The 26742-nt window shown below is 42.3% G+C and overlaps 1 protein-coding gene across 25 annotated transcripts in view; it reads right to left on the bottom strand.

The window, feature by feature from the left end:
• Positions 1-20095: 20095 nt before the first annotated feature.
• Positions 20096-26742, bottom strand: part of MAGI1 (membrane associated guanylate kinase, WW and PDZ domain containing 1) — a 627461-nt gene continuing 620814 nt past the window's right edge. For 19 of the 25 annotated variants that reach the window (XM_082726709.1, XM_082726685.1, XM_082726703.1 and 16 more), the window contains one exon: positions 20096-23706. In XM_082726709.1, coding sequence (XP_082582835.1) covers positions 22949-23706 — 758 coding nt within the window. In that variant the 3' untranslated portion in view covers positions 20096-22948. Of the gene's footprint in view, positions 23707-25668; positions 25758-26742 lie in introns of all 25 variants that reach the window. The other 6 variants (XM_082726693.1, XM_082726699.1, XM_082726694.1 and 3 more) reach the window with 1 other exon arrangement.

The raw sequence follows: 26742 nt of genomic DNA, 5'->3' as shown, positions 1-26742 counted from the left end.
GAAAGTTATCCATTGTTTGATGAGGGAGCATGAGGCTGGCTGAAGACGAAGCAAAAGCTGGTGCCTTGCACCCCCCTCTCCATCCGCTCCCCCTCAGTCATTTGTGTAGCATCCCTCAGGCAGCCCTGACTGCCCTGAACAATAAGCAAATAGTTAACTTGCAGAGCTCACAATCCTGCTAGATAGGAGTCTCCCTTGGCTTACAAAAGTCCTAAATCTCACTAACAAAGATGATTGATAGCAGGATTGTGACATCCCACCAAAAAGTCTCCCAACTATCTTAATGTTAATGGCTAGTCTAAAGACAACATTGATGAAGCCACAAGGGCAAGGTCTCCGGTAGGCCTGGAACATCCTGGCACCTTGTAGGCCCTCTTTAGCATATGAAAACTCCGTTGAAACCTCCCTTCCCCTCACCTTCCCCCAACTGCAGGGTGCATAACCTGCCATCCCTCACAACCCGGGGCAGCAGCTCTTCCTGCTCACGGGTCCTGTCCCCGTGCTTTAATAAACCACCATTTTGCACCAAAGATGTCTCAAGAATTCTTTCTTGGTCATCAGCTCCAGACCTCAGCCCACCGAACCTCACCTAGTTCTAGAACTTCATCAGTTTATCTGAAATACAAATGTGATGCAGTCTCCTGTATTTTTACTTGCTACATTTGACGACCGTACTCTATTAGACGTCCTGAGATGGAGGTGTCCATGGGACAGAAGGCCCAGGTGGACACAGACATCCCATCTTGAGGGGAGAGGTGGTGGCTAGAAGTGCATGCCTGAGAATCACATCGAGAGGATGGTTCATACCTTTGGTTCTCACACTTGGCTGCATTTTGAAATCACCTAGGGAGCTTTAAAAAACAAAACAACAAAAGAAAACCCAAAACACTGATGATCCGAGTTTTCTATCTAATCAGTCTATGGTATGATCTGGGTGCCAGGAGGTTTTCAAGCCCTACCCCTCCCAGGTGATTCTGATACGCAGCAAAGTTTAGGAACCACTGATCTAAGCCATGAAAATGAATGAAATCACCAAAGTGGAAAAGAATGTGCAAGACGGTCCCCCAGGGAGCCCTCGGTGTCCGAAAGGCCCATGGGGACAAAGAGACAACAAGGGCAGGAGAGGCACAGGTCAGAGGGGAGGTAGCAAACACCAAAGAGAAAGGTGGAGAACAAAGAGGGAGTGGTCAGCTGTGCTCAGCGCCCCAGAAAGGGAGGAGGTGGCCAGCAGCATATCGGCACTCGACTCATCTATTAGGACAGATGGCTTTGTGGGCTCAGGGTCACAGGGGGTCCATGGGAAAGCCAAATTGAAGGGGCTGAGGAGGGAGTGTGTGAAAGATCAGCAAGGTGAATTCACCCACGGACTGGTTGGTATGCCATCTGAAGAACAGATGATGGCGTCTTTCCTGCTAGACTCCGAGGACAAAGCCAATAAAAAGAGAGTGCGGGGAAATTTCTTTAAGCTTGATGTTCTAGAAAAAATACAACAGGGCGCCTGGGTGGCTTAGTGGGTTAAGCCGCTGCCTTAGGCTCAGGTCATGATCTCAGGGTCCTGGGATTGAGTCCCACATTCGGGCTTTCTGCTCAGCAGGGAGCCTGCTTCCCTCTCTCTCTGCCTGCCTCTCTGCCTACTTGTGATCTCTCTCTGTCAAATAAATAAATAAAATCTTAAAAAAAAAAAAAAAAGAATACAACAATGACTTTGAAACAATTAGTCCTGGCATCATTGCTTCCCAGCTCTGGGTCCATGGTGGAGTGGGCAGCCTGTGTGAGCCTCAGTTACTGCATCTGTAAATTGGGGCTAATCATACCTATCTCAAGGGCTGTTGTGAGGTATCCATGGGGCATGAAGCCCCTAGGAGAGTGCCTGGCCTGTTTTGGCTTCAACTTTTTCCAAAGGACAAAGGTGATGCAAATACAGGAGGAAGGTGACAGTGACAGTTGTTACAAGGGAAGAAGGAAGCCAACTCCAAAGGGGTTAAAAGATAGCGTCTACACAGAACACAAAGATTTCCTAACACAGGTTGTGGTTTACTTGGGAGATTTGTAGCAGAGTCTGACAAGCATGCTTTTCTCTTGGGGTGGGGGGTGGGGACGTCAGGGGGAGGGGAGAAGTGCGGGTGGCTTAGAAAGGAACACAGAATGGATGAATATAAATGAGGAAACACAGCATCTCCCTAATTTACTTATTGGTGTTTCAGAGGTAATACCCTCAAGTCTTCCATCACTCCTAAAGAAATTTTAATTACCCTTGGGGATGTTTTCTCCTCCTCTTACCACTGAAAGAGAATCTGAGAACAGCCATCACAAATGAGCTTTGCATCTTTCCACCGTGGACCACCAGTGCTTGTTCCAATTTTCTTCCTTCCAGTGAACTAACTGCTTGGGCAAGTGAGAAGGCAGGCAGGATCAAAGTTACCAGTAATGGCTAAAAAGTGCCTAATTTGCCTACTTGTAGTAGTTAGCACTCCAAGTGGGGTTTTTTTTTTAATCTCTAAACCACCTTACACAAATTAACTAATTAGTCCTCATAATGCCTTTCAAAGCACGTATTATTATTTAACTCAAGGTTGAGGCTTCAGTGTCGGTGGACGGGGGCAGGGTGGGGACTGAAATTTAAATCAAGGCCACCTGATAATGAGAAGTAATCCAGCTGAATATGTAACAAACTCAGGTTGGCTATAGGAGTCATGAACCATTCTCCAAGAATCCTGGGTGTTACGCCTCTGAAATTGAGCAAACTGCTTTGGTAGTCATCTGAAAACAATAAAACGAAATTGTTTACGAATACATCCACCATTTCAAAGAAACGTTCAAATCGGCAATTTGGGAGACAAGCAGGCTTACCCATGAATTATATCATAGGCAAAACGAAGATGGCAATATTCTTTGAAATTATTTTCACAGTGGCAAGACCCCAGCAAATTTTATCATTTGGCTTAGAGCAGCTTTTCTCAAGGTTGGCACTACTAATGCTTTGGGCCGAATACTTTTTTTATTTTTTTTTTTATTTAATTAGTTAATTTCTTTAAAAGGTAAACTGTTGGGGCGCCTGGGTGGCTCAGTCAGTTGAGCGGCTGGCTTTGGCTCCGGTCATGATCCAAGGGTCCTGGGATGGAGCCCTGCCTCAGGCTCCCTGCTCAGCAGAGAGCCTGCTTCTCCCTCTCCCTCTGCCTGTAGTTCTGCCTACCTGTGGTCTCTCTCCATCTCTCTAATAAATAAATAGAATCTTAAAAAAAAAGAAAAGGTAAACTGTCTACCCCACACAAGGCTTAAACTCCCAACCCCAAGATCAAGTGTCAAATGCTCTACCAGATGAGCTAGCCAGGAGGCCCTGGGCTAGATACTTCTTTGTTGTAGGCTCTGTCTTGTGCCAGGTAAAATGTTTAGTGGCATCCCTGGCCTCCACTCACCAGGTGCAGGTAGCACTCTACCTCTTCCGCCTCCCCTAGCTGTGACCATCAGAATGTCTCCGGACATTGCCAGCTATGCCCTGGGGTGCAGAACGCCTGCTGGGTGAGAACCAGTGGCTTAGAAAAGAGGGTGAAGTATATCTTTCCAGTACAGCACACATCCAGAGGGCCCTTGTAGATTTACCAGGAAAGATAAATTGCCCTCAATGGACAAAGAACTCCAGATTTTCACATAACGTAAGGGGCCTCGGGTCTACCTGCACCCTCAGGGCTCCTAAATGGTGTGCAAATGGTGAATGTTGCATTTTGACAACTGGAGGCCACAATCGCCAACATCACTCCCTCCCACCCTGAGAGCTCTGTTTGGTAGTGGCTGGAGCCTGAGCTGGGGGTGTCTGCCTGTGGCCTAGAGCATTTTTAGTTTCCCAGGCCTCTACTGGCAATGCTAATTTCCAGGGAAGACTTGCAGCCCACACAGGACATTTCTGGCCTTGGCTGCCTCCTCCAACTTTGCACCCTCAAATGCCAGATTCTCCCACTTTCTTAGCGGGCAGAGAAGCAGCTGAAAACTCTGTGGGCTAGTGAGAATGAGTAATTGGATATCAGCCGTTTAGAAATCAATTTCTCACTCTCCTATCCTTCCCCCATCCTTGCTCTCTCCCCAGCCTTCCCACACACCCCAGAGGCGAAGGAAATCTTGGTCTGTTTTACATCAAGAGAACAAAATCATGCACTTAAAAGGAAATGTAAAGGAATTTACGCTATGGCCAATAATGTCATTGAATAAAGTATAGCACATCCCTATTATTCGTTATGGAGTGAACTGTGTACCTCCACAGTTCCATATGTTGAAGCCCAACCCGATATGACTATATTTGAAAATAGGGCCACTGGGGAGGTAAAGTTGAGTGGGGTCATAAAAATGGAGCCCTAATCCAATAGGACTGCCGTCCTCCTAAGAAGAGGGAGAGACACCAGGAGCGCACCTGCACAAGGGGAAGACCGTGTGAGGACACGATGAGAAGGCAGTCCTCTGCAAGGCCGGAGGAGACCTCTCACCAGACACCCATCCTGGCACGTTGATCCTGGACATCTAGCCTCCACAATAATGAAAAAATAGATTGCTGCTGGTTAAGCCACCAAGTCTGTGCTATTCCGAGCAGACTAAGACACTCTAGAATAATTTTCGTTAATTTAAGAAAAAAAGAAAGTCAGGGGAATTCTCACTAACCTGGTGAGATCTACAAGATGTATGATGTATTGAGTGGGAGAAAGCAACACTGCCACACAATATGTACCTTATCGTGCACTTGTTACATCGACAAAAACAATCTATGTCTACATGCTTCCAGGAGTTTGCACACATACAGGGGAGATGAACCATGAGAGACTGTGGACTCTGAAAAACAACCTGAGGGTTTTGAAGGGGCTGGGGGGTGGGTGGTTGGGGGAGCCAGGAGGTGGGTATTATGGAGGACACGTATTGATTGCATGGAGCAATGGGTGTGATGCATAAACAATGAATTCTGTTACACTGAAAAGAAATTTAAAAAAAAAAAAAAAAAGCCCCTAACAGTGCCTAGCTCCAAGAGAACACTATGATTGGAGATGGGTGTGGTCAACAGGAACTTTCATCTGATACTGTTTGGATCTTTTAAACAAAGCTAATGTAGTGTGTATTACTTGTATCATGAAACAAATTTTTAAAAAGGGTTTTTGTCTCTTCTACTTTTCCAGTCTTTTCAAAGTCTGAGTCATGTCCTTAGTGATGCCCACTTCCAGCCCCTCCTAAAAGTAGCATAAAATGGTAGAACATATGGAATTGTTTTGGGTCTAACTTCTATAAATGGACCAGACCACTTCCCAACATTTGAGTATAACCTTCCATGTGTTGTAGGGGAAGAGCACAAAGGAATACCATCTTCCTCAAAATTCAAAATAAAGTTCATTAATAAGAAGAACAATAAAGACATTTTCATTCTCTAGGCATGTGCCTGTGGGATTTCTCATTCAATTCACTTCAGTGGCGTTCAGAAAGAGAGAGAAAGCAAATCCTTAATAAAAATGAAGAATGAAACAGAAACAGTCCAGATGAAACACACCAAAGAAATAAAAATAACCCCCCATGAAATAGATTGCTAAAATAAAACTGAAATAGGTTGAGGGAAAGACATTAGAAGCCAGACTGGTGATTTCATGGAGTGCGTGACACTGCTCAATAATTTTGTTCATCTGTCTACAGGAAATGTTTCCCTGGGTTACAAGTTTCCAATAACACCTGCCTGTTAACAGAAAGTGACTGGCAGAGGAAGTATTCCCAGCCCAAGCCTACTTTCTAAAACCCAAATGCTGGCTTTTGAAGGAAGAATAAATAAAATATCTGCTCCTTGGCGAAAAGGAGACCAGTATGTGATTTCCCCGCCTCCTTTCCATACTTGCAGTTATCCTAGTGGGTTTTAGGATTGTAGAAATGTTGAATGTGGGCCTTTTTCACTGTTTTTCATTGTGGGAAATAATTTTGCAATGAAGGAGATGTGACTTGGTCCCCCGTAAATTATTCCTTCGGTCTCTTTTCTCTCCCATTGGGAATAGGCAGTGGGTCTCTGTCTCTAAGGCTCATAGACACAGACCAGGTCTGGCTTCCAGCTCTTCCTCCCTTGCTTTCCTAGATCGTTAGTCCCATAGGTCTCATCCCCACTCCTGGAATAAACTACACCCCTTTGCCCAGTCTGGGAGAGCCTTTCCCCCCTTCCTTTCTTTGCACCATTCAGACCAAGTTCCCTTCTTCACAGACCTTCATGGGCACCACATACACCTCCACAGCTTTTACAACAATTTAATGCAATGATTTAATGTCTGTCTGGCTAGATGCTAGACTTCAGGAAATCTGGGCTTTTGTGACATTTGCTTGACACTGAGTGCCCAGTACCATGCCTGGAAAAATAGTCCTCGGTACATATTTGCTAACAGACTGCTTTGAACTAACCTATATTCTCAGGAAATAATGGAAGGAATTAAAGTCAACTAAGACATAATCTCCAAGGATAAGTTGAGCATCTGCCTCATAAAATTCTTTCTAGAAGAAGTGGTTATAGGGAGGGCTGTCAAATTTATGGGTTGGAGAGACAGACGATATTTCTACTGGTCTTGCCGTATTCCACAGCCAATGAAGAAGGATATTACCTAGTTCTATATTTTGGGACTATTTTGCATACGTCTTTGAGTTTACCCCTGGTCCTGAGTTGGGGATTGGCGTGTCAGTGCTGGGTCCTGCAGCCCTGGGCTGGATCACTGTCAGAGTCTCTTACGCTGATACCAGAGCTTCTGGGTAAGTTGCAATAAGGCCTAGCAATACTGTCCCAAGAAGGTTGTTCCCCTTAAATTTTAAGGCATGTATGTTGTTTTGGTCATAGAAATGTCCCATTCCACTTATTCAGTCCTGACATAATTAGTTTTCAGCCCCAAAGTTGCCTGCTAAATGTAGTTACGTGTGTGTTGGGGGGTGGGAGGGTGCATCAAAAATACTTTAAAAGAAAGGCACCTGGGTGGCTCAGTGGGTTAAAGCCTCTGTCTTCGGCTCAGGTCATGATCCCAGGGTCCTGAGATCGAGCCCCACATCGAGCTCTCTGCTCTGCGGGGAGCCTGCTTCCTCCTCTCTGCCTGCCTCTCTACCTATCTGTGATCTCTTTCTCTGTCAAATAAATAAATAAAATCTTTTTTTAAAAATACCTTAAAAGAATTTGTGAGAAAACAATCTTTCTGGGAACCTGGGTGTCTCAGTTGGTTGGGCTACTGCCTTCAGCTCAAGTCACAGCCCTGGGGTCCTGGGATTGGTCCTGCTTTGGGGGGGGGGGCTGCTCAGTGGGGAGTCTGCTTCCCCCTCTGCCCCTCCCCCTTCTTGTGCTGTCTCTCTCTCTCTCTCTCAAATGAATAAATAAAAAATCTTTTAAGAAAGAAAACAATCTTCATCCTTATGAAAGCTAATCCCTAATTATTCATTATTATCTGCCTTTCTGGTTAGATTTTCACATACCACATGCCCCACTTAATAAAAGCATTAAACTATTTCTCAGACTAATTTACATGAAAGTGCTCTGGCTAATAACTTTTGCAATTTGAAAAGCTTCTTTGTTTACTTTGGGAAAACATTCTCTAGCCAGCCTTCCTTTGGGCTGCTGTTATATTACACCGCAGACTAAAGAAGGCAACCTGTGGACACTGTGAAGAAGAGGACCAAAGCAGAGCCCTTCTATCTCACACTGTCTGTAGGGTAAAAGCAGATGGAGGTCATGACTGCCTTTTGGGAACACCTGGGAAGTTTAAAAACGCCAGGCCAGTTATGTGAACGTCTCTGGGGGTGGGCCTGGGCATCCGCATCTCTAAAGCTCCCAGGTGATTCTGCTGTGTAGTCAAGGCTATCCACTCTTGGCTTGGTGGCTAAGTTGGGCATAGTCACTCTCATCTGATGAGACAGAGGTCTGTAGCCTGCAAGCACTTTGCTAAAAACAGCTGTTCCCAATGAAAGCATGCAGAGTCTCAATAATATAATGTCACCAGAAATAAAACAAGCACTACCAGTCTCAATGGATTCTTTCAAAAGTATTTAAGCCAAACCACTCAAGGTAACCAAGTTTTATATATAAGGTTGCTCACTGCCACATGCTTTTTAATCCATAGGGACTAGGAAGATAGATGGAGGTTAACTTCAGAATGTGAAACTACTAAGAAAGAGCAGAATACTTCTATTTCCTGAGCACCTACTATGTGCACCTACAATAAATAGGATCCTATACCAGGAGGTTGGACTTCATCAGACTTCAGGACAAACATCCTTGTCCTCGACACTTACATTCAAGACAAGGTCCAGCTATATAATTTTTGAGACCCAGTGCAAATTGAAAATGTGGCTCTTCCTTGTCCAAAAATTACTAAAGGTTAAGATGGTGATGGTGGGCCATTAAACCAAGGACTGGGCCCTCCTGAGTGCATGGGTCCCATGTGATCTAAGCACGGGTTCTACGTCCACAAAGCCAGTCGGATTCTAGAGGAGGGAAACAGGTGATAAACCATAAAGATAATAAGTAAGTATATAAATTAACCAATCTGTTAGAAGTAGAAGTGCTATAGAGGAGAAAAGAGTAGAAGCGAAATCCAGCTGCAGTTTTAAATAGGGTGGTCAGCAATTAATCCTTGGAGAAAGAGCTTTCCAGGCACAGGCAGGGGGATTAGCTAGAACAAAGGTCCTACGAAGGCTAGAAGTGTCCCTGCAGTGTGGCTAGAAGGAAGAAGGGCCACCCAGAAAGGACAGGCTGGACCACACAGCCCTTGTATGTAACCTGGTGTCAGACTTTGACCTTTCGCCTGATGTTTTAAAGGAATCACCCTAGCTGCTGTACGGATGTGTGTAGGTGGACAAGGGTAAAGGGAGGGAGAAAAGTCAGAATGCTATGGCAATAATTCAGGAGGGAAAGGAAAGAGGATTGATAGGGAAATAGAATAAATGAGATATTTGAGATATATATATATATATATATATATACTATATTCTACATGTATATACATATCCAGATATATATTCTAACGTGGAAAACTGTCCACAATATATAAGATAAAGGCATAGTGCCTTAAAGCCTAAAATTGTATGTACTTATTGGTCCATTTTTTAAATTAATATATATTATTTGCCCCAGGGGTACAGGCCTGTGAATCACATCTTACACAATTCACAGCACTCACCATAGCACATACCCTCCCTAATGTCCATAACCCAGCCACCCTATCCCTCCCCACCGACTCCCCCAGCAACCCTCAGTTTGTTTTGTGAGATTAAGAGTCTCTTATGGTTTGTCTTCCTCCCGATCTCATCTTGTTTCATTTTTTTCCCTACCACCTATGACCTCTGGCTCTGCCTCTCAAATTCCTCATATCAGAGAGATATGATACTTGTCTTTCTCTGATTCACTTCTTTTGCTCAGCATAATACCCTCTAGTTCCATCCACATCATTGCAAATGGCAAGATTTCATGTTTTTCTGATGGCTGCACAAAATTCCATTGTATGTATGTATACAGATAGATAATATACATGGATAAAGAAGATGTGGGATATATACCTTCATCCATTCATCTGTTGATGGACATCTAGGTTATTTCCATAGTTTGGCTATTGTGGACATTGGTGCTATAAACATTTGGGTGCATGAGCCCCTTCGGATCACTACATTTGCATCTTTAGTGTGAATACCCAGTAGTGCGATTGCTGGGTCATAAGGTAGTCTATTTTCAACTTTTTGAGGAACCTCCATACTTTCTTCCAGAGTGATTGCACCAGCTTGCATTCCCACCAACAGTGTAGAAGGGTTCCCTTTTCTCTATATCCTTGCCAACACCTGTCGTTTCCTGACTTGTTAATTTTAGCCATTCTGACTGGCGTGAGGTGGTATCTCATTGTGGTTTTGATTTGTATTCTCTGATGGTGAATGCTGTTGAGCACTTTTTCTTGTGTCTGTTGGCCATTTGGATGCCTTCTTTGCAGAAATGTTTGTTCATGTCTTCTGCCCATTTCTTGATTGGATTATTTATTCTTTAGGTGTTGAGTTTGAGAAGTTCTTTATAGATTTTAAATATTAGCCTTTTATCTGATATGTCATTTGCAAATATCTTCTCCCATTCTGTTGGTTGTCTTTTGGTTTTGTTGACTGTTTCCTTTGCTTTGCAAAAGCTTTTTATCTTGATGAATTCCCAATAGTTCACTTATGCTCTTGCTTCCTTTGTTTTTGGTAATGTTTCTAGGAAGAAGTTGCTGCCTGTGTTCTCCTCAAGGGTTTTTGACGGATTCCTGTCTTGTATCAAGGTCTTTCACTCTATTTTTGTGTGAGGTGTAAGGAAATTGTCCAGTTTCACTCTTCTCCATGAGGCTGTCCAATTTTCCCAACACCATTTGTTGAAGAGACTTTTTTCTGCTGGAGAGTCTTTCCTGCTTTGTCAAAGATCAGTTGACTATAGAGTTGAGGGTCCATTTCTGGGATCTCTATTCTGTTCCATTGATCCGTGTGTCTGTTTTTGTGCCAGTACCATACTGTCTTGATGATTACAGCTTTGTAATAAAGTTTGAAGTCTGGAATTGTCATGCCGTCAACTTTTTCTTTTTCAACTTTCTCTGGTTATTTGGGGTCTTTTCTTGTTCCATATAAATGTTAGGATTATTTGTTCAATTTCTTTGAAAAAAAATTGATGGTATTTTGATAGGGACTGCATTAAAAGTGTAGATTGCTTTAGGTAGCATAGACATTTTCACAGTTATTTGTTCTTCCTAATCCATGAGCATGGAATTTTGTTTTTTGTTTTTTAAGATTTTATTTATTTATCTGAGAGGCAGAGATCACAAGTAGGCAGAGAGGCAGGCAGAGAGAGAGAGAGGGAAACAGGCTCCCTGCTGAGCAGAGAGCCCAATGCGGGGCTTGAACCCAGGACCCCAAGATCATGACCTGAGCCATAGGCAGAGGCTTTAACCCACTGAGACACCCAGGCACCCCGAGCATGGAATGTTTTTTCATTTCTTTGTGTCTTCCTGAATTTCTTTCGTGAGTACTCTATAGTTTTCTGAGTACAGATTCTTTGCCTCTTTGGGTAGGTCTCTTCCTAGGTAACTTAAAGTTTTCAGTGCAATTGTAAATGGGATCAACTCCTTAATTTCTCCTTCTTCTGTCTTGCTATTGATGTATAGAAATGAAACTGATTTTCGTCATTGATTTTATATCCTACACTTAACTGAATTCCTGCATGAGTTCTAACAGTTTCTGAGTCTTTTGGGTTTTCCACATAAAATATCATATCACTTGCAAAGAATGAGAGTTTGACTACTTCTTTGTGGATTTGGATGCCTTTTATTTCTTTTTGTTGTATGATCGCTGAGGATAGAACTTCTAGTACTATGTTGAATAACAGTGGTTATAGTGGACAGCCCTGCCATGTTCCTGACCTTTGGGGAAAAGCTCTCAGTTTTCCCCATTGAGAATAATATTCTCTGTGTGTTTTTCACAGATGGCTTTTATGATAATGAAGTATGTACCCTCTATCCCTACACTGTGAAGAGTTTTGATCAAGAAAGGATGCCATTACTTTGTCAAATACTTTTTCAGCATCTATTGAGAGTATCATATGGTTCTTGTTCTTTCTTTTATTAATGTATTGTATCACATTGATTGATTTGCGGATGTCAAACCAACCTTGCAGCCCAAGGATAAATCCCACTTGGTTGTGATGAATACACCTTTTAATGTACTGTTGGATCCTACTGACTAGTATTTCGTTGAGAATTTTTGCATCTGTGTTCATTAGGGATATTGGTCTATAATTCTCCTTTTTGATGGGGTCTTTGTCTGGTTTTAGGATCAAGGTAATGCTGGCCTCATAAAATGAGTTTGGAAGTTTTCCTTCCATTTCTATTTTTTGGACAAGTTTCATAAGAATAGATATTAATTCTTTAAATGTTTGGTAGGATCCCCTTGGGAAGACATCTGGCCCTGGGGTCTTGTTTTTTGGGAGATTTTTGATGACTGCTTCAATATCCTTATTGGTTATGGGTCTGTTCAGGTTTTCTATACCTTCCAGGCTCAGTTTTAGTAGTTTATTTGTCTCTAGGATTGCAAATTGCTGGTGTATAGTTGCATATATGTTCTTATTATTGTTTGTATTTCTTTGGTGTTAGTTGTGAACTCTCCTCTTTCATTCATGATTAATTTAGGTCCTTTCTCTCTTTTTTTTTAAATTAAGTCTGGCCAGGGGTTTATCAATCTTATTAATTTTTTCAAGGAACCAGCTCCTAGTTTTGTTGATTTTTCCTACTGTTCTTTTGGTTTCTATTTCACTGATTTCTGCTCTGATCTTTATTATTTCTCTTCTCCTCCTGGGTTTAGGCTTTCTTTGTTGTTCTTTCTCCAGCTCCTTTAGGGGTAGGGTTAGGTTGTATATTTGAGACCTTTCTTGTTTCTTGAGAAAGGCTTGTATTGCTATATAATTTCCTCTCAGGATCACCTTTGCTGTATCCCAAAGATTTTGAACAGTTGTGTTTTCATTTTCATTTGTTTCCATGAATTTTTTAATTTTTTCTTTAATTTCCTGGTTGACCCATTCATTCTTTAGTAGGATGCTCTTTGAGTTCTTTCCAACTTTCTTCTTGTGGTTGAGTTCTAGTTTCAAAGCATTGTGGTCTGAAAATATGCAGGGAATGATCTCAATCTTTTGGTACCAGTTGAGACCTGATTTTTTACCTAGGATGTGATGTATTCTGGAGAATGTTCCATGTGCACTAGAGAAGAATGTGTATTCTGTTGCTTTGGGATAGAATGTTCTGAATATATCTGTGATGTCCATCTGGTCCAGTGTGTCTTTTAAAGCCTTTATTTCCTTGTTGATCTTTTGCTTGGATGATCTGTCCATTTCTGTGAGGGGGGTGTTAAAGTCCCCTACTATTACTGTATTATCGTCAATGTATTTCTTTGATTTTGTTATTAATTGGTTTATATAATTGGCTGCTCCTATGTTAGGGGCATAGATATTTCAAATTATTAGATCTTCTTGTGGGACACACTCTTTAAGTATGATGTAGTGTCCTTCCTCATCTCTTAGTATAGTCTGGCTTAAAAATAGAATTTGTCTGATACAAGGATTGCCAGCCCAGTTTTCTTTTGATGTCCATTAGCGCGGTAAATTGTTTTCCACCCCCTCACTTTAATCCACTGAGCCACCCAGGTGCCCCTCCACCCCCTCACTTTAAATCTGGAGGTGTCTTTGGGTCTAAAATGAGTTTCTTGCAGACAGCATATGGATGGGTCTTTTTTTCTTTTTTTTTTAATCCATTCTGATACCTGTGTCTTTTGATTGGGGAATTTAGCCCATTTACATTCAGGTTAACTATTGAAAGATATGATATTAATGCCATTGTATTGCCTGTAAGGTAACTATTATTGTGTATTGTCTCTGTCCCTTTCTGGTCTGTTACTTTTAGGCTCTCTTTGCTTTGAGGACCCCTTTCAATATATCTTGGAAGGCTGATTTGGTGTTTGCAAATTCTTTTAATTTTTGTTTGTTCTGGAAGCTTTTTATTTCTCCTATTTTCAATGACTGCCTAGATGGATATAATATTTTTGGCTGCATATTTTTCTTGTTTGGTGCTCTGAATAGATCATGCCAGGCCTTTCTGGCCTGCCAGGTCTTTGTGGCTAGGTCTGCCTGCAATCTCATATTTCTATCATTGTATGTTACAGACCACATATCCCAAGCTGCTTTCAGGACTGTCTCTTTGTCACTGAGACTTGTAAGTTTTACTATTAGATGATGGGATGTTGACCTATTTTTATTGATTTTGAAGGGGATTCCCTGTGACTCCTGGATCATGTTGCTTGTTCCCTTCTCTGTATTAGGTAAATTCTCTTTTATATTTTGCTCCAATATATCTTCTTCCCGTTCTCTCTGTCTTCTTCTTCTGGGATCCCAGTTATTCTAATATTGTTTCATCTTATGGTATCACTTACACCTCCAATTCTCCCCTCATGGTCCGTAGTTGTTTATCTCTCTTTTTCTCAGCTTATTTATTCCCCATTATTTGGTCTTCTATATCACTATTTCTCTCTTCTGCCTCATTTATACTAGCAGTAAGAGCCTCCATTTTTTTAAATCGCACCTCATTAATAGCCTTTTAAATTTCAACTTGGTTAGATTTTGGTTCTTTTATTTCTTCAAAAAGGGATTTTATTTCTCCAGAATGGGATTCTCTAGTATCCTCCATGCTTTTTTTGAGCCCAGCTAGCACCTTGATAATCATCATTGTGAACTCTAGTTCTAACATCTTACTAATATCCATATTAATTAGGTCCCTAGCTGCCTCTTTTTCTTTCTTTCTTTCTTTCTTTTTTTTTTTGAGGTGAGTCTTTCTGTCTTGTCATTTTATCCAGATAAGAATAAATGAATGAGACAACAAAATACTAAAAGAGTAGCAACAACCCCAGGAAAATATACACTAACTAAATCAGAAGAGACACAAAACTGGGGGAGAGAAAGGAGAAATACACACACACACACACACACACACATATACAAATTAGACTGGTGAATAGAACAGAGCCATGCACTTGATTTTGTATGTATTTTGGTCTGTTAGAAAAAACTGCCTCCCAAAATTTTAAAGAAAGAAAAAGACATATATACAAAAATAAGGGTAAACATGATGAAGGAATGGAAGGAATAGGATTGTAAAGATGAAAATTAGAAAAGATTCTTAAAAAGGAATTGATAAGAAGTTGGTTGAAAAAGAAGAAAAAAAAAAGGAGGAAAGAATGTGATCAGGCTGGAGACTAGAACAAAGCCATGCACTAGATTTAGGGTATATTTTGATCTGTTAGAAGAAATTGTATCCCAAAATTTGAAAGAAAGAAAAACCTATATGTATACAAAAAATAAGGTTAAATACAATGAAGGGATAGAATATGACTATAACAACAAAAATTTAAAAAGATTTTTTAAAAAAGGTATTATGAGATACCTTTTAAAAGGTTAAAATAGGAAAGAGAAATCATTTTTTAAAAATACAGTAAGAAAAAAAGTAAAATTTAAAAAGTTTAAAAGACTAGAAAATCATGGGGGAAAAGCCATTAATTTTATGTGTTGCATTCCCTTAACTCTGAATTCTTCAGTTCTCATTGATCAATGAAAAAATTTTTTTTAAGATTTTATTTATTTATTTGAGAGAGAGAGACAGTGAGAAAGAGTATGAGAGAGCAGAAGGTTAGCAGAAGGAAGCTCCCTGTGGAGCTGGGAGCCCGATGAGGAACTTGATCCCAGGATTCTGGGATCATGACCTTAAGCCAAAGGCAACTGCTTAACCAACTGAGCCACCCAGGCGGTGTTCCAAGCTACCCAGCCGGTGAACGTGGTCTTGGCTGGATGTTCTTGCTAAACTTCTCAGGGAGGGGCCTTGTTGCCATGGTCCTCAAATGTCTTTGCCCTAGGTGGAATTGCACCACCCTTGCCAGGGGCCATGCTAAGTAATTTGCTTGGATTCCCTTTTGGGAGCTTTTGTTCCCTGAATGCTTTCCGTAGAGCTCTGGAGGAGGGGAATGAAAATGGCGGCCTCCCACTCTCTGGACCAGAAGAGCCTAGAGCTCGGGGCCCCATTCCTCAGTGCAGCCTCAGAGAAAAACAGTCAACCCCTCCCATCTCCCTGGTCTCTGGCTGTGCTCCGAGCTCACCTGGCCTGTGACCGATCATTTCTATCTCTGACACACAGCTCCGTTTGGAGTCTCCAAACCCAGTAGATTTCTGCAGCATGTTCCTGGGCTGTTCTTCCCACAGGAAGTTGAGTCTCCTTGGATGTGCCACTTGTGGGGTCCCTGTTTCAAAAGCAATAGCCCAACTGTGCCTTGGATCATGATTTAAGGTAACTCTGAGCCGAGAGCCCCCTCCTCCGTTCCATCTCTGTAGTCTGCTTCCCCTCTCTGATACCTGGGGGCCCTACTACACTCAGGCACCCCTGGTCTGTGTGCCCTACAGGTCCTGAGACCACACTGACCCTGAGAGGACCCCACCCCACACTTGGCCTCTGGAGTGACATCCCTCAGTGGAGCAGACTTCTAAAAGTTCTGGTTTTGTGCTCTGCTGCTCCGCCACTTGCCTGGGAGCCAGCCTCTCCCCAACGGTCTCTTTTCCCATCACCCCAAGACGTCCTACCTTCCAGAAAGTGGTTGCTTTTCTTTTCCTAGAATTGCTGCTTTTCTTCTCTTCAATCTCCTGCTGAGTTTGTAAGTGTTCAGAATGGTTTCATAACTATCTAGCTGAACTTCTGGAACCTGATGAAATTTAGGTCTCCACTCTTCCGCCATCTTGGCCATCTTGCTCCTTCTCCCTCCCTATTGGTTCGTTTTTTGTTTGTTTGTTTGTTTGTTTTTTGCATAAAAACAAAACCCCAGGTGCGCCTGGGTGGCTCAGTTGATTGAGCATCTGCTTTCAGCTCTTCAGTTTCTTATGATCTTGGGATCAAGCACTAGTCGGAGTCCAGTAAGGCTCCCTGCTCAGTGAGGAGTCTGCTTCTCCCTCTCTCCCCAGCTCTCTCTTTAGCAAATAAATGAGTAAAACCTTTAAAAAAATTCAAACTACATAAGCATATACATAATTACTTATAAATAGAAAAAGATCATAAATGTCATGAACCAAGCTGTTAGTAATAGTTACTTTTCTGGACTGGGATTGACAGAGGCTAAGAAAGGAAGTTGCCTCTTATTTTATACTCTCCTGACATGCTTGAATATTTTATTAAGTATGAATTAGTTTTGTAAATTTTAAAAAGGCAAAAAAACCTGCTTTTCCAAGTAGGCTATTATAGGAATGGTTCCTTTCTCAACACTCAAACACAAGGGATGTATCATACTTAATAGGGCTCTGTAGCTTGAGAAAAATGTGGTTTGTCTAAAAAGAAAAAGAAAAAAGTAAAAACAAGATAACAAAGTTTGAAACTAGGGTCTGAAGAGAAAAAAATAAATGGTAGGGAGGTGGGAATTTGTAAACTCAGAGGGAACCAGGTGAACTAGTAACCAACTAACTCTAATAGAAGAAACTGGATACTGAATGTTCTGTAGGTATTTACAAAGGTATAGGGAAGAGAGGATATAGAAGGATTTGGGTTGGAAAGAAAAGGAATTCTTTTTTTTTTTTTTAAAGATGTTATTTATTGGGGCGCCTGGGTGGCTCAGTGGGTTGAGCCTCTGCCTTCGGCCCGGGTCATGATCTCGAGGTCCTGGGATTGAGCCCTGCATCGGACTCTCTGCTCAGTGGGGAGTCTGCTTCTCCCTCTCTCTCTCTCTCTCTCTGCCTGCCTCTCTGCTGGCTTGTGATCTCTCTCTGTCCAATAAATAAATAAAATCTCTAAAAAAAAAAAAACAAACAAACAAAAACAAAAAAAAAATTAAAAAAAGATTTCATTTATTTATTGGACAGACAGAGATCACAAGTAGGCAGAGAAGCAGGCAGAGAGAGAGGAGGAAGTAGGCTCCCTGCTGAGCAGAGAGCCCGATGCGGGACTCGATCCCAGGACCCAGGGATCATGACCTGAGCAGAAGGCAGGGGCTTAACCCACTGAGCCACCCAGGTGCTCCAAGAAAATGAATTCTTGTAGTAGGATGATAAACATGGGCCTGGGGACTTTTCAGCAGAAAAATCCTACCATATCTAGAATGATTGCTGCCTGGCCCATGCTAGAGCCTCAGACTTTCCCCCACCCTCCTCTGACAACTGTCCCTCCTGCTCAACAAACCTACCTCACATCACCTGCCCTCCACCCTGGCCTGCAGCACTCTTAGCTCACCAGGAGCTGTTACTCCTCAAAGGACCCTTGTTACTCTCTAGGCTAAAATTCTGAACAAAGCTGCCTGGCCCTTCCTCTTCCGGGTTGGACCACACTCCCTCTCTTGCCTCGGGCTATACTTCTCCCTCTTTCACCAGTTAACTCCTCTTCCTTCTAGAATCATAACCTTTCTCAATTTGGCTAATCCCCTATTAATTACTCTCATAGACCCTGAACTTCTGCTTGTGTAGGTAGTTTATTTGGTTTTGTTTGTTTGCCTTTCCCACCCAGCTATAAACTCTGGAGACAAGGAAGCAGGTAGTTCTAGCCCCACCATGCACTGAGCATAGAGATGACCCTCACTCTCGGAGGAATAAATGAGTAAAAACCCTTGCCTATTATAGCTAAGAATTAGCAGCCTTTCTGAGCTACTTTCTCAGCAACCTTATGATCCTTTGAGATCAGACTTCATTTCCTAAGGGATGAATATACTTAAATAAGTGTTTATTGGTGTGTAGCCTTCCAGGCTGGAAAGAGCAACTTGTTATTTCTCCAAAGGATGTGACAATGAAGACTTTCCAGTTGGGAAGAACAGTGCTATACTAGAAGGTAACAGTCACATGTAGCACCTGAGTATTCACTGTTGATGCCGCCTTGCTTCAAGGCGTGTGCGTCCAAAATTAGATCTTGTATTTTGGATCCAGCATTCCTCTAATACCTACATTAGAGAAGAAAAAAAAAAAAAACACTCTACTGGCTCCCGATGAAGAGCCCAATATGGAAACACACCGATGCATGGAACTAGTCAAAAACTTCTCACAGAAGGCCTGCTCTTGCCAAAAAGACACCCGCAATAATTGTGTTGGAAAGGGCCCAGTTTTGTCATTTCCTCTCTTAGAAGCGTGGAATGATGCATATTTCAAAAACACTGGAATCTTATTATGCTGAACACCCACAATGCTGATGATGTGGCCTGATTATAAGAAAAATCCCCTTGAGGAACTTGAAAGGGCTCTTCCTTTCAAGATTCATGCAGACCATCAAAGGTGCTCTTGGGTTGCCCATCAGCAGGAAGAGTCCAGCTATATTATTCAATATAATTGAGTCACAGCATATTCTTTTTAGTGTGGCTATTTAGGGCAGGCAAAGAACGAAGGGGACATACGGGCTTTACAAATAGTTTCAATTATCGGGTAAGCCAGGGACCATTTTTGGTACCATCTTTAACAAAAGAGATACTGGGGAAGTGAGCAGTGTCTGTAATTACCATGCTGGTGACAAAATAAAGGAAAATAACAGCAAAAGGGATAGACTGTAGGAAGGCCTATTATTAAACACAATACCTTTTTGAATGCCAAGGAACTCAGGTTGTATACGTAAGCTGTACCTACTAAATGATACTGCAGGAACAATCCAAAAACTGTGAAGGGAATTGGAAAGTCATTAGAAATGACATGATCAACCAGGACCTGTGTTAAGCCACTCACTAATTGGTTAACCTTTCTATCTACCAGGACTGGATAGATGTACTAAGTCCACATACATCTCTAAAAGTTCTGCTCTGAGACCATTTTCATCTTAACTTTCACAGCACAGCATCTTGGTTTTATATTTCACAACACTGGTAAGTTTAATTAGACTAAGTAGCAGGAGCCACACTGTTCATTAACTTTATAATTAAAACAGGAGGCCCTTTTCCCCATTTTAAAAGAGTGGGAATATATTTCTTCATTTTCATTGGAAAATATATTGGGCCAATTGTCAGGCAGAGTATCCTCTTCCTCCTCCTCCTCCTCAAAAAAAAAAAAAAAAAAAAGTTTAGAATCATCGACTAAGGATTGCTCTGATTGCCAGAGGTATGCTAAGCACTTTGCACTTTTTTCTTACCAACTCTGAGATATGTCTGTTTAAAAACAAGGAAAGTGAGGCTTACGCAGAGAGGTTAAGGAACTTGCTCAAAATCATATGCGAATTGATGAGGCACTTGGCTTAGCCAGTCTTGCTTTTTACCAGGGTTCCCTGCTATCCTGGGCTGTTCAAACTTCAGATGCCTTTGAATTAGCTAGGAACCTTGTTAGAGGCACATTCTGACACAGTAGGTCTAGGGTGGGCCTGAGAGTCTGCATTTCTAATACCCTCTCTGGTGATGATAAGGCAGGGGGTCCGCGGACCACACTCTGAGTAGCAGGGCACTGTACTATGGCTGCACAGGCATAATTCCTTCTCTTTCGACAGAATGGGATGCTGATGAATTGGGCTGGAGCCAGACACTTTCACTTGATTACGTGACCCTGATAGATGTGAGACAACGCAGAGACAAGAAAGATATCCATCGAGAAGCAATAGTGGTTATGGAATGCATACATTTCCATGTATTTTTACAGTAAAAATGCATTAAAAAATCTTTCACAAAAGAAACTTAAAAAATACAAGTAGGGTGTTGAGTTCTCCCCCCTCACCCCCAACATTCTTTCAGGCATCAACTGTGTAATGGTTGGGAGGGGAATTCTTCAATGGTTTGATTTAATCATACAAAATACTCATCCATCATCTCTCATCAAGACATTTACATGAAGTGGGGGATTAGGGAAAGTAGGCTCACAAGAATCAGTCTGCAATTTAAGGTTACAGTAGTTCAGAGAAAACTAGATCTTTCTGCCTGGTGCATAGTCCCTGTAGCGTACAACATTTCCAAAGCCAAGCTGATGTGTGGAACTCAGAGGAAACTGCCACACCAAGTCTTCGCGGACTGAGCCAAGCTCCGGTGGGTATCACAAAGATTTTAAAATGTCAGATATCACCTCTGACAACAGGAAAGGCATTAAGATGTTAATCTCACGACGTACTCCCCAATTAAATAAATGACGTACTCATTTATTTAAAACTCTGGACCACAGGTGAGAGCATTGATCATTTAACATCACCGATTCTGCTAGAAAGAGTGAGAACATTCCTAGCAGTGGAGCCTGAGGAATAAAATCCCCAAGTGGGCTTCTAAGGAAACTGATGAAGACCAATGTCCTTATTCTGTTGTGTTCTCCCTCAGCCTTACTACCACAGCTCAATGGAGGCTTTGTGTGGAAAACTCTAATAGAAGTATGAGTCACAGACCCTCCTCCTCCTTTTCAGCTACAGAATGTACATTGTCTCTGTCCCAGGAAGGGAACGTGTTTTGTGCCTGTCCACACACCTGTAGGAACTCCGTCTACATTATGTATCAATCCAGAAATCAAATAAAGCTATGAACAATGTAATATTTATATATGCATAGTGTTTTATAAAAAGATTGGCCCACATACTGCTTTTCATCAATACAGAAAGAGCATTAAGTCCATAGCACACGGCAAGAAATGAGTGAGGAACAGAGAATGCGAACAAGTGCTTAATAATTCACAAAGCAGGCTCACCATGGAGGAAATGATGATATTCAAACCAACTAAAGCTTTAGAGAATTACTTATAGAGTCTCCCATTTTAAAACAGCTTTACATACCTGATTTAGTTTACATTAAAATATATCCCAATGAATCAATTTGTTCCATATTCAGAAATATAAACACATATCACATTCCTCACAGCTAAATTTTTGTCATAAATTCTCTTTTATACAAGAAAAAAAGGCAACAGTTGTTTTTTTTTTAATTTTTTTAAACAGGCTCTATTAATTACAATTTTTAACTCTGTACACACAATGATTGGCTGGTTTTCTCCATTTTTTTTTCTTTTTCCTTTTTTTTTTTTTAACAGTACCATGAGAATAACAGTGATTGACTTGCAAAGTTGTGTGTCTGTATGGAAAATGCAAAACAGTACTACAGAAATACACAATGCATTGTAAGCAGCGGTTTGCTGTAGTGGTCCAACAGGTACAAGCAAACGTTTGGCTCAGCTAGGCAGTAATCCATTCCAACTACATCCTGGGGCTACAAGCCGACCCAACCACACCTCCTGCGGGACTGCAAAAGAATGGGTCGTTTATCAAAAGAAAAATGGTTATGCTTTGTTCTGCTGTCCAGACTCAAAGGACACTGTCATGAGGGCAGAGGTTTGCCAACTTGATCTAGAACCACTGGGACTGTGTCTTTATCCCTTTCAACCATCCTGGAGATTTTACTATGGTTTCAAAGGGAAATCGGCATCTCTAGGAATTAAGCACCCCCAGACCTCACTTCTTGAAATATCAACAGAGAGGTAACTTCCACCAACACTCACTCCCTGGTCCCCAATTTGGCACAGGGCAACCTTGGGCTTATGCTACAAAGGGGGAACACATCTTCTGCATGGAGGAGTCTCACAGCTCCCTTGCACTGGGCACACTGTTCCCCATTCCAGCCACTATTCTGCCTGCGATCAGACAAGACAACACAGAAGGTGCTCACTGTCCGTCTGTTCCTTTTAGTAGCTGAGCAAAGCTGTGATGGCACTGCCTTAATGAGATCTTATTAGATGTGGGTGATGCTAATGAACTTGACCATCTGTGCTTGGGCTAGTTTGGGTAATGGCTGCCAACCTTCTCCTGTCCATGCCTTTCTATGGCCAGGGAGAGTACGGAACTGTCTTCTGGACCAACTACGACTTGAGAAGGGAACATTTCTTTGTGCTGTGTAGTTTAGCTATAAATATCCTTCATTTGCAATAGTAGTCTCTTCATACAGTTTAATTTTAGGATCATCGGCAATCCTAATCCATCCCAAAGAGTCCTCAGCTTTTACAAATATAACTTTTGCCTTTTTGCTTTTTTTTTTTAAGAAAAACTCCTAACTACAGTATAGCACTACATCACTACGTAACAATCTACATCAAATTAATTAAACTTAATAATTTCCCTTAGAGAAAATGATCAACAGCCCTATTTAACCAGGAGAGAAAAAGATTGCCCCCCAAAAGGGAACAATTCTTGACAATTCTACAGTTTATGTAGAAACAAAATGTATATCCCTTCGGGGCAGCATTTGGCAAATAATTTCCAAAAAAGTATGCATTTAAAAATACTTTCTTTAATATTATACATCAGGCACAACACTTTTCATATATATATATTTTTTCTTATAAGATTTCAAATGCATAAAATGTTTGTTGCTCTTCATAGGATCATCGGGTATCAGACGCTTCACCAGGTAAGAAACTAAATTATTTCAGGTTTGTGACCTTCCTCTTAGAACCTTTGACACGGTAAAGGTTGGAATGTGCCTCAGCGTCTCAGATACTGAGGTCGGTGCTACATTCTTTGTAAGGTCGCCTTCTCTGCTCTGGGGCATGTCTGGAGCTTCGGCCGGCATCCTGTTTCACACTGGGCTCTTCCCTTTCTCGGTGGCTGACTCTGTCCTCCTTGTTCCTCTTCTCCAAGGACCGCTCGCGCCTGCGCTCAGGGGACCGCGCCCGACGGCGGTCGGTGGACTTGGCCCTCCGCTCTGGAGAGCTCCCCCTCCTGCGCTCTGGGGACCGTTTCTGATCCAAGAGTCTCTCCAGGGACCTCCTGCGATGGTTGGGCGAGCTGTCCCTTCTGCGGGTGGGAGAGCGCTCGCGTCTCCGCTCCGGAGAAAGCTCTCGTCTCTTTTCGTGCTTCTCCCTCCTCTCCAAAGTGGTGTCTGCGCTGCGGGTGCCTTCCCTGCGCTTTTCCGGGGGCCTCCTCTTGGGGCCGTTGGTCACCATCCGCTCTGGGGGCTCCTCTCTCCGTCCCTCTGATGCCCGGTCCTTGGGTCGGCAAGCCCCACTGTCGGGTTTTCTAGAAGTTCCATTCCATGTGTGATGCTCATTGGGTTGTCTGCTATACTCTCTGCTGCCTTTTGGGTCTTTCCCGTGTGCCCGCTTTTCCCCATGCTGTGATGATTTGTGAAGATCAGGTGGGTAACTGGACTCCAATGATGGATGCTGTCGGCGGTCGGGGGGTGCGGCCCTCACTTCCGAAACACCTTGTGCACGGGCGGCGGCGGGGCCGTGCCGGTCGCTGCTGGGGTCTGCCAGGAAAAGAAAGGAGAGCCACGGTTTGGTATCGAGGGTCTTCGGCTCCTGTCCCCACTCCCACGCCTGAGGTTTCATTAGTCACAACAAGCAAACAACTATTAAAGCAGTCAGAACCAAAGCCGACTGAATCTTGGTTAAGTTTAACTGCAACTAGCGAAGATTAAAAACTTAGTACTTGTGGCTTTCCGCATCTAGCTACTGATGGAACTTACATTAAGGAACTTACAGCGTAAGTCACGATTTTAGTCTTTAAAGGCATAACCCAAACAGTGCATCTAGAAGTATGGAGAAGTCCCCATCCTAACTCCCTCCTGCTCTCTCTCCCACCCACCAAGCCCTCCCCCCATCCACCCTTCCTCCCGCCCGGCACCCCCACCAAAGAAAACATTCTTTTCTTTAAAGAATAGTTGTTTTAATTCTCTTAAAAAAGTAATCTAGGTTATTGACCGGGAGGGGGATGTGGGAACTTTCTGGGGGATATAAAGAGGCTTTATTTTGATCTGGGTGATTAAAATGGGTGTTTACAGAGGTTTAAAAAAACAAAACAAAACAAAACCTGAGCTGTATACTCAGGCTTTAAGCATTTTATGCTAAGTATGCTCCTTTTTAAAAACGCTTTTCTTAAAAAAACAAAAATACTCCATGGTGGTGGGCAAAGGGTGTTCTAGAGGCAACATGGCCAGATGTGCATGACTGCCAAATGTGACATGTATGTGAAGGTCCATTAAACATCCTCTCTACCGTTGTGGATTTTATTCAACAACTTTCTCTAATTTGGGGGGAGTTTAAGAAACTATTTGCAAAACATGGAGTTTCCTGACAAAAGGGAGTGGAAGAGAGGTTGTCAGGGGCATGTCTGACGTTAGATGGGGTTCAGATAAAGTCTTTCCGAGACAGCTTTCCTTGTGCTACACAAGGTAGCCCCAGCTGTATCCAGGAGCCAAGGACTCCCTGCACTTCTTACAACATCAAGATATCTATAGATATCTTCTCTCAAAGCAGAGAAGCCCAAGGGGTGGGGGAGAGAGGGGTCCTACTTATTATTAAACTATTCGAAATGACACAGCCAATGTTTTAGATGGCATCCTGACATTATGAGAGGGCTTTTCAAGGCAGGGATGCTCTGTCACAGCTAAACCCGGTCAGCCAGACACATTATACGATTCCCGGCAAGACACCTGAAATGATGGGCTGCTGACTGAAGGGCAAACCAGGGTGATGGTCATGGAGATGAAGGAATCACAGGAACTCTTTAAGGATCTTTCATGAGGCAACAAGGTCAACATTAATCAATCTGTTTCATGAATGATTTCCCAAAACCTAAGGTGGGTTTTAATAAAAACAGGAAGATAGCCTAGAGCAGGGTTTGTAAACTTTCTGCAAAGGGCCAAAGAGTAAATATTTCTGGCTTTGCCAGCTGTGTAGTTTGTGAGAACTACTTAACTGGACCAGAGCGTAAAAGCAGATGTAGACAATTCAGAAAAGAAATGGGTGTGGCCATGTGCCAATAAAACTTTACTTAAAAAAAAAAACAGGCTGTGGACAAGATTTGGCCCTTGGGCTGTAGTGTCCCGAGAGATAGCTGCCTGAGCAGGACACGTCACCTTTCTGTCTATCTTACCCACCTGGGGGAGGACTCTCTGGGATAGGAGGTTTGCTCTTTCTGAATGGTGGGTCCTAGAATTAACACAAACCGGAGCTTGCGAAGTCGCTTTCAGCTTTGGGTAAGGATAGGTGCTTAGATCACTCTCACAAATCTAACCTTGGGGTTTCTTATGCCTACTTTTTAAGATAAGGGACAGTAAGACTTCAGTAGGGTTGGTGGTGTACTTACAATTCAAAGAATGCAGTGTGCTCAGAATGAATTGCCAAACATATCAAAATAGAGCTAAGCAGAAGCAATGAGGAAATTAGGCCACAGCACAGAAACACCTAGTATTGATTGAGCTACAAACCGTAGTTTGATTATGGCCCATAAGGTAGAAGCAAGCCTCCCCGAGCTTTTCATTTCTCATACATGCAGCGAGATTAGGAGGTATCATCGCTGTAGAAGGGAAGGGCCCAGCACCAAGAACAGTCAGAGAGAAAGAGAAAGAGAGAAAGAGAAAAAGTTGAACATTTAGATTCCCTATAACAAAGGGGAAAGAAAAAAAAAATCTGCATTTGTTAACATAGGGCAAAGAGAGTTTATTTGTCCAGTTAGACAGTCTAAGGCAACACTCAAATAAGGCTGCAGAGACCGCAATCAGAACAGTGACATTTTCTTAGACAGCCATATAAGGTGACTCAAGAACCCAGACAATGGATGCATCCTTTTTTCTTTTTTTTTTTTTCTTTTTTTTTCAAACAACTGCAACAATGACAAGCTGGCATAGGAGAGCATTAACAATAAACAACAAAAGACCAAAGGTCCCTCCCTCCCCCACCCCTGAAGACCGCGGCAGTTAAATTAAGTACAAAAAACTCATTACAAAAATAGCCTCACAGAGAAGCAGGTTCCAATCAAGTCAGAAAAATATTGGAACTTAACATATTATAACCCATTTGTGACTCTAATTGATAGAATTAGAGAGATTTAGTCCAAATGACACATGGAGACATTACAGCAGCACAACTCTGGCATGTTCAACCCTTCTTGGAAAAAAATGAGTACTTTAAAGGATCTTTATTTTTAGCCCAAAGAACATTTGTTAGTGTTGGATTTTCATCCTCAGTGCAACAGACATAGGTTTTGAGAAGGTACACAGGTTACTGACGATGACTCTCAAATGAAATAGCACATCCAACAGAAGCATAGGGGAGACAGAAAAGGGAGACAATGTTACACAGTTTCAGTGGCATTGATACACCTATGGTCAGAGGTTTAGTACAGTGCACAGCTGTGGCATCTCAAAGTCAAAACACCTCCCCTGTGGTTGGCCATATCTACAGGGGCCTCATCTGATGACCTCCCCTTCTCCCACTTTGGGCCCCTCGTATTTTACACCTGTATATGAGGGTCCAACACCTGGGAAGGCTGTCCTTTAAAA

The sequence above is a fragment of the Mustela nivalis genome (genome assembly GCF_964662115.1).
Source record: "Mustela nivalis genome assembly, chromosome: 1".
Taxonomy (NCBI): domain Eukaryota; kingdom Metazoa; phylum Chordata; class Mammalia; order Carnivora; family Mustelidae; genus Mustela; species Mustela nivalis.
Note: the sequence above shows the minus strand (reverse complement) of the source record. Positions and strands in the feature narration are given on the sequence as shown.